Below are 14,011 nucleotides of genomic sequence, written 5' to 3' on the forward strand. Positions count from 1 at the left end.
GAAGTGATTAATAGTACAAGTAATGATTTATGCCTATTTGCAGTGCTTTATGACTGAAACACCAGCTTTGGAGATGTGCAGTGCTTCACCTATGGGCACAGATGGTTATGGTGGTGACATAAGCCAGCAACACAGGGTATTCAGTGAGGGCAGCCATTACGGTTGTCCTGGACATGTGGGTGGCATTTGACATTAATCAGCAGCTGTACAGGAGTGTGATCTAAGGCCAATTAGCTGCCACACAATCCAATCCTCAATGGAGTTGGTAGGTTCATTAATATGGATTTGTAATGTTGCTGCCCAGTTATACATGAGGACACGAAATGCAAATGTCATGAATTTATTATTGAGGTAAGAGCTCTGGTGGCACATAATGCTGCCGTGAGCACTAGACTCTGTAGAATTGCTGTTGCCATCATGGCTACCCAAATTGGCAGTTCTGTCCATGGCTGGGGTGGGGTATGGACAAGGGGTGGCCATGTACATGGGCATTTGCAAGGGTGCACTGAGCAGCTATGCCTGGAGTTGTGTGATGCCTAGCTACACCTTGCCATGGGTGGTAATGCCTACCTGCATCCATTATTGGTACCCCTCTCCAATGAACATCAGTCAGGTCCAGATCATAAAGTAATACACCTTGCCTGCCATGAGAGGTCAGGAGCCCAGCACACACTTCACTACCATAGTTTCAGGAAACTAAGGTCACAAAGTAAAACATTGTCCGTACCACAGGACTCTTTGTGCTGTGCCCCAGTCTTGTTAGTGAAGTAACAGAAGAAGCTCATATGATATATTCCATGTTGCAGGAAGACATGATTGCTGATAAAGTAACACCCTTGCAACCTACCTAAATGACATGTGTCCCACACTAATTTTCTGGTTGTCAGTCCTGTATTACTGTGTCCGGTGACTTCTGTGCATCTGCTGACTTGTGCCTAAACGTTCCACCTCAGTTTCAACCCCCACCCTAGTTTTGTTGACAGTTTTGTGTTACTGTATCCCATAGGACTCTATGCAAAAGTGACTACTGTGACCCATACCACCCTCCATCCCAGATGATGTTAAGCTAATGTCTGATGTACAGTAACATCATGCAGTGACCAGCAAAGCCTGATGGGAATGCAATATGCATCATGTTTACCATCTTGACTTGTACATATTGTGGCACAAACTTGTTAAACAGATATTACCACTTTGCCAGCATGCCACTTATTGCATCCATTGTTACCTAGGGACAGTCCCTATACATACCTTAACCTGCTGCTTTATTGCCATCATCGGCTTCACCTGCTGTGCTACTACAATTGCTGGGAGATGATGTAATATAGTCACAAACTCAAGATGTCAGTCCCACCTTCAGAATATATTATGGAGTGTGGCACAGACCACAAAAATCTTCCTGACTGTATTAGGTGAGTACTGGAGGGGAAACCCCAGATCTCTCCAGACATTGAAACCGTGCTTTTGGTAATCCAAATACATCCTCCATCATGTTCCATGTCTGCATATGAGCAGTGTTGAAATTTATCTTAACAGTGGTTTCAGTGTTGAACATGGAGGTCATGAGGCAGGGTTCAAGGGGTTAGCCAGCATTATTTGCAAAATTAAACACAATTAAAGTTTTATTTGGGAGAGAAATTGAGTACAAGCACAGTGCATGTGTGAATTTATTCCACTCACTCTGCTAGAGCCTACTAATGAGATGACCCTGCAGGAAAACTCCACACTGGAAAAAGACATGTATGACAAATACAGGAATCAGGAAAGCTACCAGGATGTTGCCCACACACATTGGCAATGACCCCTGTGTGTCATAGACTACTTGCAGTTTAGGAAATGGTAGACTTTCCTACTGATGTATCTCAGTGGTTATGGTCCACAGTGAGTCTTTATGACCACATGAGTGCAGTCTATGGCACTCAGTACCTCACGGAAGTGGTCACTGTTTTAGAAACCACTCATAGTGTTGACTGTCTCTTCTCTTTAGTCCTGGGAAAGTATATCTGCTCATTAATGTGTAACGGCATAACATCAACAAACTTCTAAAATATTTATAAGACAGAATAACACAGAATCCTGGGAAATGACCCATGTGTCACCAGCTGGTCAATAAAATGACCCTATAACTCTGATGGAAGAGCTTCCCATACCTTGTAATTTACAGGTCCAGGAAGACCATGCATTCTGTGAGATCCATCATGTGGATATAATATAGACAGGACCCGGAAGTCAGGATTGGTGATACCACTTCCACTAAGAGACTGGTCACCAGTGGAGTAACTCAGAGCTCATTGCTGGGACCACTCCTATTTGGCATCTACTTCTTGGAAGTAAAGGCTATTGTCAAGGGCCTTGGCTGACCAGGCTCACAAATGGCTGCAGATTGTGAGTCATAATAGAATCCTCCCTTGACACGGTCATCTTCCAAGAGGATCTAACGCATATAATTTACTGGTGCCAAAGTCCCTGACTAAAACTCAATGCCAAGAAATGCATTATAGTGCCTTTGGGTAAAACTGCCACCCAAGCTAATTACTCCATTAATAAGACATCCCTAAGAGTTGACCTAGTAGTTTGGGATCTGGGAGCATATATAGACAGTAATTTGGCCTTTGACCAACATGCGGTCAAGGTAGTAAGAAAATCATTATATGTCATCCAGTTTATAAGAAGAAGCATGGCATCCAGGTCCAAAGAAGTCATAGTGCCACTTTATTCATCCCTTATCAGACCCATCAGACTATAATGCCCACTTCGACATGTGCTTGAATAGACATCTGCAACAGCTGGAATGCAAATAAAGGTTCCTTACCAGGAGAATCCAGGGTATAAACGCATTGCCCTGTATGACTCTCCTTAAAGTCCTATATCTATACTTGGTTTCCTACAGGTTACTGAAAGGCGATCTGTAACTGGCATGCAAGGTATCCTCGGATCCAGCTCTGATGGACCTTTTGCACATCTTCAACATGACTAGCATCAGAACCACTAGATCCAAGGATTAAAATTTTGCTTGTGACATAAATAAGACATGTTGTTGAGACAGATATGTGTCTCAGAGGATCCTCATGCTCTGGAATAGTCTCCCTGTTCATGTGAAGCAGTATGCATCCCTAACCCTTTTTAAGCATAACCTTGACCAATGGATGGAAAGTCTGAAATTTACCTTGGGTCTGGCCCCTGTGTCCCTGAAAGGCAGAGACAGTAATGCTTAAACTAACATACCCTCCCCACATAACGTCTAGAAATGTCTTAACTAACATATCACCTCCTAATAAATGCCCATGGTACATGGGGACACAATTGGGTTGGATTGCACGGCTAGGCTTATAAAGGCCCTAGTAGTCTTCAGCATAGTATATGCCTATGAACCTAATACATTAACCAAGCTCTGGATGATATTCCAGTTTACTTAAAAGCAGACCACTGTGGTCATCAGTAAGGGCATGATATATCAGGCTGTGGCTGTAATGCTTCCAAGCCTTAGGACTGCAAGGATGCATAATTGTGTCATATAGCCATGAACCAGGACAAGAAAATGTTACTCAACATAAACTATACTTTATCCAATATTGTCTGCTTATAGTTCTGCACACAAACAGGTTGTGTGACCTTTGTGCTAACAGCTATGAATCGAAGCTTTTTTTTTGCTGAGCTATGTATCGTTATCATTTACATCTGTTCTTGTACTCATCTGTAATGCATAATGTGCTCTGCAGGCTATTGTGTGGATACACAGTTATAGGCTATGGATTAGTCACACCCCATGTGTTTAGAAGAACCTTCCTAAAGGCCCTTGCATACTGTGCAGTTTACCTATGAATTCAAGACATAATCTTTCTTAACATTAGAGTTTTAACTCAGGTAAATGGCATCCTGTGCAACACTCCAGTTGATACCCCTTAAGTAGACTTGAAGAGTAACAGTTAAGGACCAAAAAACAGAAGTCACATAGCTGTTATGTTGCTACAACATAGTAGTTTATTTTTCCTTATTCACTGACAAAATCTTGAACAGAGTCAAAGATGCAAAAAAAAAAAAAAAACTCGGCTGAAGAGGAAAAAAAAAACCTTCCTAACCTTTACAAACGTAAGTGCTATGTTTCTAAAACATCCTAGTTGTTTGCTTCTTTTGATTTGTTTTTTTAGTGGCAAAATCTAAACAGCAGGCACTCTTCTGTTAAGTAGCTATCATTGGTATCACTGCTCCTTAAATATTACCAATACTGCTTGCTAACCAAGGATCAGCACTCACACTGAACAACAGCATGAGTACCACTGTGCTGCTGTAAGGACTGATTGTGACAATACTGATTATGCTCTTTAACAACTTGTACCATGGACAACTGCCCAGCTGTACCTTCTCTCTCCCCTAATGACAGTTCTGCTCAAGATACATATAGTGTTTCTGTGTATGTATTTCTCCACTTCACCTAGAAGTACTCACCTTCTTTCTTTTCCAAGGAAGGCACAAGGCACCACTTTTACGGATTAGATTCAGGGCTTTCTATATATGGAATCACACCTTTCTCTTTGATTCAGAGAGTTGTTTTAATAAACAAGGAGAGGGAAGACTGAACTCATTTGACACGTACTGAACTCATTTGACACGTCTGTTCTGGCTGAAGCAGCCATGGTTTTCTCATCGACACTAATTTGCTTCTAGTTCCTTAACTGTCAAGGACAATCTCCTCTCTCAATAAGAAGGAGAGAAATTCTCCATCCACCTCTGCATCTCATGGCTAAAAGGTTAATTGTTTGATTATCCTCTGAAATTGCCACAGTTTGAAGATGTGTCACTAGGAAATCTTACTTGTCAATGTGGAAGAGGTTTTTCTTTGGTGTCAGCCTACATATTGTTCTCCATTACAAGTCCAGTTGTTTTTTATCTTAGATAATTTCTTTCATCTTTGTCGATCGAGATTAGCTTACTGTTCATTGGAGATTTTCTAATTTGCTATGGACGTTTCTTTTCATTGTGTACATTGTTAACCTGTTCTTAAAGAGAATTCTTCATCTTAGACCTCAGAGAAGGAATCTAACTTCTTGGGATCAGAATTTACTTTAGAATGACTTTTTAACCTGTCATCTGTATAACATTTTTGACTTTAAAACATCTTTGCTGGTTGCAAAAGCTTGGAAGCATTCTGTGCTGAAATTTCCTCTGGCTTTACAACCCTGTACAGTGTTCCGTAATGGTAGGGTTTCAGTTTTGACTAATCTCACTTTTATGCCTAGGGTTATGCCAGATAATGGTTTCAAAGATTCACTTGACTCCTCCTCCTGTCTGTATCCCCATAATTCAGAAGTGATGGTATTTTATATTGTGCACCTTCTCACTCAGTTATGCACTTAAATTTCAAGAACGACACCATCTAGAAAATCTGACCAACATTTTGTTTCTTTTGCTGAGAATAGGCGAATGCAGCCATTACCAAGCAGACCACATGAACTGGCCATCAGGCTGTGTTTTGTTTTATAGCGCTAGTCTGCAGGTAAACCGATTTCTGGAAAGGTTAGAACTCATTCTCCTAATGCTGCTGCTGCTGTGGTGGTGGGTGGGCTGCCTGCCGTCGAGAAAACTCTTCTGCTTATGTTTGATAAAACTGTCTTGGTCTTCCATCCATGCTTTTACCAGACCTATGGATTTTATAGCTTGGAATTCTGTCTGTAGATGCTGAATTATCCAAATTACAAAAAGAAAGAAAGAAATATACAGTTGTGAAGGTAATTCACCGTAACAGCAGAAGGCTGATTTGTGGTCTTTTTATGTTAGATCACACCCGCTTACCATAGTTTTTTTACCCTCCTGATTTTTGTTTAGTTGCTCTTTTTTTCAATCGTTTTTTATTTCATTTAAATTAAAATAAGATTTAGTTGCTCTTTTAGGTGCAGTTTTGTGGCTTGAGTCATCCGAATGTGCAGAATTTACAATCTGATTTGAATCCCTCCAGGGTAGGAGGCAGTAATCAGGCACTGATGATTTTATTTCTGTAATAAGTTGAAATGTTTGCTGTTTTCACTTGAACCCATTTTAGGCTTTGTACTGTCCTAACTGCCTGATACTTAAAATGTCATAGATAATTGGTAGCTTATTGCTGCCTGGTCAAAGAGCATGTTTATGGAAAGTGAGAATCTGAATTGCTGTTTATGCAGTTCATTGTAAGGTGGGTATTGTGCAGCCGCGGTGGTGCAGCGGTAGCGTTGTTGCCTCACAGCAAGAGGTTGTCCTGTTCGATTCTCGGCTGGAGTGCCTTCTGTGTGTAGTCTGCATATCCTCCCCGCGGTCGAGTGGCGTTCGAAAGACATGCGTGAATGGGTGTGCCTTCGCTGAAGGTTGGGCGTCGGGCTGGCAACTGAGCACCATAAAAATCTACTGCCAATCATTAGCGGACCGGAATTCCGCTGTGGCGACCCCTAACCGGGAAAAGCCGAAAAGACAAAAAAAAATTGTAAGGTGGGCATTGTCTTGTCATAGGCAAAGCATTTTGTGTTTGTGGTGTATAACTGTTTCAGGCATGACAGAGAAAGCCTTGAGGGTTCAGAGATGCAGAATGGGAATTTAGGGTTTCCTGCACCTAAAAGGTTTGCAGTACCTTGTCATAACTCTTACCCCATGTTCAAAATGTGGGCACTACCTTTTATAATGTGGAACACTTGCTAACAGCTTACTAATAACTTCAACTAAGAGGATCAGAGGGTGCTTAAATGTGTTACTTTACACTTACAAAAAGTTATTTTGATGAATGATGATTTAGTATTATTAAACATAAATATGAGTTAATTTTTTTTTATACTGGATGTATGCTAAAACATTTCATTTTAGAACTGCAAAGCACATGGATATTTTAAAACTCAAAATAACAAGCAGTTTTTATAATGTGGTACACTTGAGAGGTATGACCTTTGTAACCTGTAATATAGCACATGCATATTTTGTCTTTTCAAGGATACGTGTGTTAAATCTCCCTTTCAACTTCTACGCACTTTGCATACACAAATTCAGCGTGCTACAGAGACACTGACAACGTGCACTCAAGCTGTCACAAACATGTGTACAGACCATGCTCTGCATGCATATAAGCATTCAATGCATAGTGTTTGCAAGACAAAAAGCCCTATCCAGTCCTTGTGACTTTGCCCTATGTAGCCTCTCTCATAATTATTATAAATCTGAAATTGTCATTGCCACCAAAGAAAGAATGTGATCGTTTTTTAGTGTTTTCTGAAAGTGAAGTATCAAACTAGAAAATTGAGGCAACTCAGCACGGTAAACCAACCAAAAAAAAAAAAAAACCCACACTTAGAAAGAATCGCACTGCAAGGTAACAGTAAACCACTCGTAGGAGTTTAAATAAACAGAAATCTTTTATTGTCAAAAACACTAAAAACTAACTAACACTAAAAACAACAGCGTTTTTGTCCTACCATTCGTGAAGTCCTAATGGTAGGCTGAAAACACTGTTGTTTTTAACACAAATTAAGTACTTTTTGACAATAAAGGATTTTGGTTTATTTAAACTCCTACGAGTGGTTTACTGTTATTTCAGCCCAATTCTTTCTAAGTGTCAAACTGAAGTTTAGTTCCATAATATTTGTCTTTGAACAGCATGTTTAAATACAACAGTGAAAGAAATAAAGATGTAAAGAAGCCTGTTTTTGAGAAGAGGTATGTATATACAGTGGCATTTCTTTCTCACTAGTGATTTAATTTTCCCTTTTTTTTTGTTTTAACCATTGCTGTTTGTCTAGGAACCGAGACATTTGCAGCTTATTGCTGACCTTGAAGACAGTAACGTATTTTCCTCCATTAACGGCAAGAAGATGTATAACGCACCTACCGACTATGGATTCTGTATAAAGGTGAGAACTCTTTTTATAGAACTTAAATACCTAGGCTAATGTTTAACACAAACAGTTGTTCAGGGTTGGGCATGGTCTAAGAGGGGATAGGGTGGGAGCAAGGCTGAGCTTCCATGAGGTAGACAGTTAGTTGCTCTGGTGGTGTAAACAGATAGAGCCTTGAGTACATCCCAAGCAACCCTGATTCTGTATGAAGGTAAGAACTGTTTTTATGGAACTTAAATACCTAGTCTGATGTTTAACACATATGTTGCATATGGATTTTTATGCAGCACAAAGGTTTGGAAATGTAGCTTAAGATGGGTTGCTTGTTTTTTATGACTGTTGGAGTTTAGCACTCAGTACTTGGGGTCTGGCATACTCATAACAGATTTCTGGCTTAAGAACTTAAGATCAGAGAATATTATTTCATCAGAATGCATTCTCAGGCTCTCTAATTTGTTTGGATTATAACTGTGTGCAGAAGTAAAGAAGCAAATGCTAGAAAAGTTTTCACCTTTGTGCGGCTACTGCAAGGCACTTCCACAGCAAATTTTGATTGAGAAGTAGATCTTTATTTTATGAATTTGTTTCTTCACTTATTGTCCCTTGTTGACAGGGAGAGGCATGGAACACTTTTCATGTTGTTTCCAAGTTCATAGGATCATAGAATCATAAGAAGTTACTAGGCTAATGGCCCTAGGGCCCTTAGAAACCTAGCCAAGTTATTTTCCTTATTTCCCCAATCAGCACCTATTGCCCCATCCAACAGGGACACAGGTGGAACCCTTGGGGTGAATTTACAGTCACCCATCCAGTCGTCCAGATTGTGTTGGAAGAGGGCTAATTAGGTGCTCAGTTTGACATGAAGTGGGAGTCTGTTAACCTCTGGGAGACAAATCTGTCCCTCCATCAGGTTTTATTAATGTCACATACCAAGTTAAGGTCTTTAGAGTGACTAACCCATGTACCATTTGACTTTCAGATATGAAGCATTTCCAATAATGCAGAGATCATCTCTGAGTAGTCTGTATGAAACAGAATAAAGTGACAGTGATTTCAAATGATCCACATAGGACAGTTACTGAAGACCTTGAATTTACTTGTGAAGAACCTTTGTGGTTCCACAAGTTGCTGCAGGTGCTTGGAAAGGTACATAACAAAAGGGATGTTGTACTCAATTATTTGCCTGATGAAGGAAGAGTACAGGGAGGTTATAACTTCTTTTTTTATGGAGGCAATGTCCTTACTTATGAGATAAGCAATATAGAATGTCCTTCTTACCACTGTGGAGACATAGTGATCAAAGGTAAGCTTTCTGTCAACCTGTGTGCCCAGGTCTCTCACCACTGAGTGCGTTCTTAGAGTGTTGCTATTGATGTGGTAGTTATCAAGAACATTGCTCTTACTGAAAGGGATGATAATACATTTTTTGCAATGAGTTAAGGCCATGACTTTGGCATCAATCATTTGTTTGTGTAAGATCCTCTCGTAGGATGTTGACATCATTTGGAGATTTTATGACTGCCCCCAGTTTGCAGGCATCAGCAAACTTTGTCAGCCACAGACCTTTAGTTTTTGCTTGTATTTTGGAGAAATAGATCCCAAAAAGTAGAGGTCCCAGGACTGATCCCTGTCGAACGCCACTGGTTAAAGGTCTGCTGTTGGAGGTGGATTCCCCTATTTTGACTATATGAGTTCTGTCAGTGAGCCAGTCTAGTTGGTTGAGTTTGTCAATTATGCCTGAGTGGGGGATAGTGTCAAATGCCTTGGCTAAGTCCAGGTAGGCTGTATGCACAGATTTCCCCTTGTCCAAGGACTTGGTGACTGTCTCGAAGAAGTCCACCAGGTTTAACAGGTATGATCTCCCTTTGACAGATCCAAACTGAGTAGGATCAAGTGTTTGGAGATTACCTATATCTTTGTTGATAAGGTCCATGATGATTTGTTCCATGGCCTTGCAGATAAGGCTAGTCTATAGTTCCCAAGGTCATACTGGGAGTCATACTGTTTCACTAATCTGGAGGTGTATTTATGTTTAATGAATATTGATACACCTCCTCCTTTAGTTTTCACACCTTCAGTTTGAGGTCTGAACATGTGGAAGAAGGTGTTACCCAGTATGGTTATGGTGCTCTCCACAGCATTGAATCAGGTGTCCATGACTGCAGAAATGACTGGGCCTTCCAAGGTGAGGACAGCTTCCAGTGTGTTCAGTTTTGTGTTGAGACTCCTAGCTTTTAGCAGCATAACCTCGAGGTTGTTTTCAGATGGAGTTTTTACAATAGAAGAAGGCAATATGGGGGTGGCAAGAGCATTAGCCAGTAGCCGAAATCCCAAGGGTGACAGATGAAGACCATCTCTGGCAAAGCATCAAGGTCTGTCGATCATGTCATCCCAGGCTGACAGATAGTGGATCCTCTTAGAATGACCCCAGAAGCTAAGCCAATTCTGTTTGTATTGAGGCATCATCCTAGGCAAAGGTACAATGCTGCTTAAGGCTAGGGACGTACCTGCCTGAAACACAAAGTTCAAGAGCTCAGTCATGTCTCTCTCTCCCTGTAATCCAGAGAGGTACATCTCAAGTTGTTCACACCAACATTGACTTTGACGGAGTCATAACAGTACCTGTTGTTGAGAGACCTGAGTGCATGGGTGATATGGTGTATTCTGGCACCTGACAGACAGCTGACCGTGACCTTTTCTTTATCCAGCCTGGTGAGAGCGATATCAGTGTGTCTCACGAGGAATCAGCTATGACTAATATGTTTGATTTTGTGTTTTGCCGTAAGGGTTTGGCCGGTGAGACACTGGTGCATGAGCTGTTATGTGTAATGTCTTCTGCAGAGGAAGTGTTATGTGTAGCGTGCTTGTGTTTGTGTTTGGGAGGTCTTTGGTGTTTAGGTATGTTTCTGTTGAGGACCTCTGCATATGTAGATGTGTAATGTGGATTTGGGTGGAGTAAGAGGTGAAGTGTGCATGCTGGCAACCCGCTCCTTGTCATATGTACTGGCTGATGTGTGAGACAGCATGGATTCAAGGTTCTTAATATAGTTGCATCTGTCACACATTGTGTTTGTGTGGACCAGGAGTAGAGGGCTGTCAATGAACATCAGACAGTTGCCTCACTGCCTCAGGATGCCCATGTCGACCAAGGGTCATTATCCTTGGTGTAGTGTTGCATTAATCATGAGGGGCCATAGAATATGCCACTGGCATGTATTAAATGCTGAACAGGTTTCAAGTAAGCAAAAACAGCCAAAAATGCCTAATAGTTTTTTTTTTTTTTTTTGCAGAGGATGTCCCCTGCCCCCTGTACCCCCACCCCAACTTTTCATTAGAATGATCACTTTAAGTGACTACACCTTGGGTAAGAGTTGTCATTAAACTTCCTCATTCTGCCTGACTCTTTCTTCTGGAAGCTTTGGTCTTAGAATGAAAACAATTCAAAATATTTTGGGAAAATACACATTTCTTCTATGTGAATCGATGAGATAATTACAAACACAGATGCTGTTGAGCAATAAAGTTTGAGAAGATGTGATGTGAGCACTCTTGTGTGACTGAAGAGCATGCTGTACGTCTTGGCTCTTGGGAAAACCTGTAGAATACTATGAGTTTATTGTGCAGGCAGATATGAGATAGACAGTTCACTGCTCTGGTAGTGGAGACAGATAGAGCCCTGACTACATCCCAAGCAACCTGGATTCTGCTAGTCATTCAGACATCTAATTTTGTGGCAGAGAGAGTGAGAATGTGCCCATCCCAGGAGTGGGAAGTGGCCATTCCCCTTGATGATCCTGGTAGAGTCTGGAGTTTGTACAGGGTTGAGCATAGTCTAAAAGGGGATAGGGTGGGAGCAAGGCTGAGCTTCTGTGGGGGCAGGATGAGATGAAGGACAATTCCTCTGCATGCCAGCCCCTATGAACCATGTAGTCAAGAGAGGGAGGTTAACCAGAGGTAGGCATTAAAGTGAGTCTCCCTGCCATACCCCCCCCCCCCCCACCAGATGCAGGAAAGCACCCTCACCACCCCCAGGATGCCATTAGGATCCATGTCTGCCCTGTTCAAAAACTGGTGTTTACCCATGGGTGGGGGAAGACTGGTGGACCCAACTCTGGATGTGGGGTACTGGAGACAACTGTCATAATAAAGCAGGGACATTAGCATTTCAAAAAAAAAGGCATGAGGTAGGCAGTTGGTTAATGGTTCCAGGGGTCTGCAGTGGGCCATTTCTCAAATAAATTGGGACTAATGACCTTTCCAAAACATGAGAATGAATGTCTGTTTCTGTACTCACCATTATTGGCAGCCAGAGATTGTTCCTTGAAAAATTTCGAGGAGAGATTTGTCGGCGTGTGGAGGAGAGATTTGTTAGTGTATGGTTTCAAGTGTGGATTAAGGAAATAGTATTCACTACGTATTTACTTTAGGCTTGTTCATGAAGCCTCCATATTTTTGTATGAGTCTGTGTACAGATCATTGTGACATGGATATTGTGTTGTGAGTGGTTAAGAATTCACATGGGTAGTTAGTTGCTTGTATTTCTGGCACTGTAGAATTCTTCTAAGCTCTTCAGTTCTAAGAGTAAAATTGTGTGTTGGACAGATTTCCTCACTTTTCTCTTAATTTAATTTGAGGTGTTTTACAGATGGAGGAGATTTTTATACTGACTGTCTGTCTGTTCCACAAACTGCAAAAAGTGGACTTGTCTTATGCAGTTCTTCATTAATATGCAGGATGCCTTTCTGCTTCTGTGATATTATAGGTTTGTTTTGAGATATTCCATAGTGTTTTTCTTTAATTTAAAATAAAGTCCACATGAATGTTAATCCATTAATTTACTGAATGGAATATCTGTGGTATTAAAGTGAAGATGACTTTTGATTAGATGTTGTATTTTCCATCCATCTCAGCTAATGGGTATACCCAATCCGATGAATGTACTCATTAGATGAGCCAGATGGAAGAAGACAACAGCACTGTGGTAAGTACACGGCTTTCATTTTTACATTTGTAATCCTTCATGAACTTGCTGCTGATTTTTAATAGCAGAATGTTCAAATGGATTTTGGTATCTGCTGAGTATATGCTTTTGCAGTCATAGTTTGATTTACCTCCACTAAAGTTCTATATGCAGCTAGCAAATTAACCACGTGGAAGGCTGGGTGCCGGGCTGGCAACTTGACACCGTAAAACTCTGCTACCAGTCATGAGTGGACGGTGATCCACTGTGGCAACCCCTAACCAGGAAAAGCCGAAAGAAGAAGAAGAAGTATCTTTTTTTTAGAGCTGATGTTTATTTTGGTGACCACATTTAAAGTCTTTTTTAGAACTTGATGTCTGTTTTGGCTCAGTGTCCTAACAGACCTGATAGTGTGAATTTCGATACTTTGAAAAATAAACTGTAATTCATACCGAATTTAGAGTGAATTTTGAAAATGGCTGTTAGGATTTTCAAGCATCTTTGCAAGATTCTTCTGCTTATATATAGTAGGAGTATTTGTAATAAGTGAAACTTCCTAGTACCAACCTCTGTTTTGTTGACGCACTTTGGTCAACAAAACTGATGGTTAACAGGTGCGCAAGATCAGAATATGCATTTTTCCCATGGATTGTGTGATCTTGGAGTTGGAGTAATTAGGAGTAGGTATATTGTGTGTGTGGGGTGGGCTTGCCCCTGCAAAAAACATGTTTTAAAATTTGCATGCTCCATGATTTCTCCTTAGAGCATTTGCATTAGTGTGCCAGCTTTTTTGTCTACATTAGCTTGTTGACATTTCCTAGATTTGACAGTTATAGGTAAATCAAGAAAATCTCTGGCCTTTGTAGGACCAGGGATGGTGCCTAGTCATCCTAGGGGTGGTTGTGATTTCCAAGGTAGTTCTTTCTGTTTTCCTGGTGGTGCTTTTATTGGGAGCAGAATCTCAGTCTTGGTTTCTTGCAGACAGATGAACGTTGATGAAGTTATTAAACTTAACCTGTTAAAGCTGAAGAAATCTTAGAGCTGTTTGTGTCATCAGAAGTGTTTTATTGATTGCTGACACATTTAAGCACTACTCCAAATCTAATGGTTAAGTAGGGATCCTTCGTGAGCTTATATGACTTAGAAATGGGGGTGTTCCCTAGGCTCATCCCTCCCTTGATGTGGCCATCCTTTGGAGAGAGGG

The 14,011-nt window shown here is 41.0% G+C and overlaps 1 protein-coding gene across 5 annotated transcripts in view; it reads left to right on the top strand.

Moving 5' to 3' along the window:
* GRB10 (growth factor receptor bound protein 10) overlaps positions 1–14,011 on the top strand; it is a 2,734,830-nt gene that overhangs the window by 2,554,379 nt on the left and 166,440 nt on the right. For all 5 annotated transcript variants that reach the window (XM_044064795.1, XM_044064794.1, XM_044064798.1 and 2 more), the window contains one exon: positions 7,752–7,862. In XM_044064795.1, the coding sequence (XP_043920730.1) occupies positions 7,752–7,862 (111 nt within the window). The remainder of the gene's footprint in view (positions 1–7,751; positions 7,863–14,011) is intronic.

This window comes from Protopterus annectens, chromosome 3.part0 (assembly GCF_019279795.1).
Source record: "Protopterus annectens isolate FY-2018-M chromosome 3.part0, PAN1.0, whole genome shotgun sequence".
NCBI lineage: Eukaryota > Metazoa > Chordata > Ceratodontiformes > Protopteridae > Protopterus > Protopterus annectens.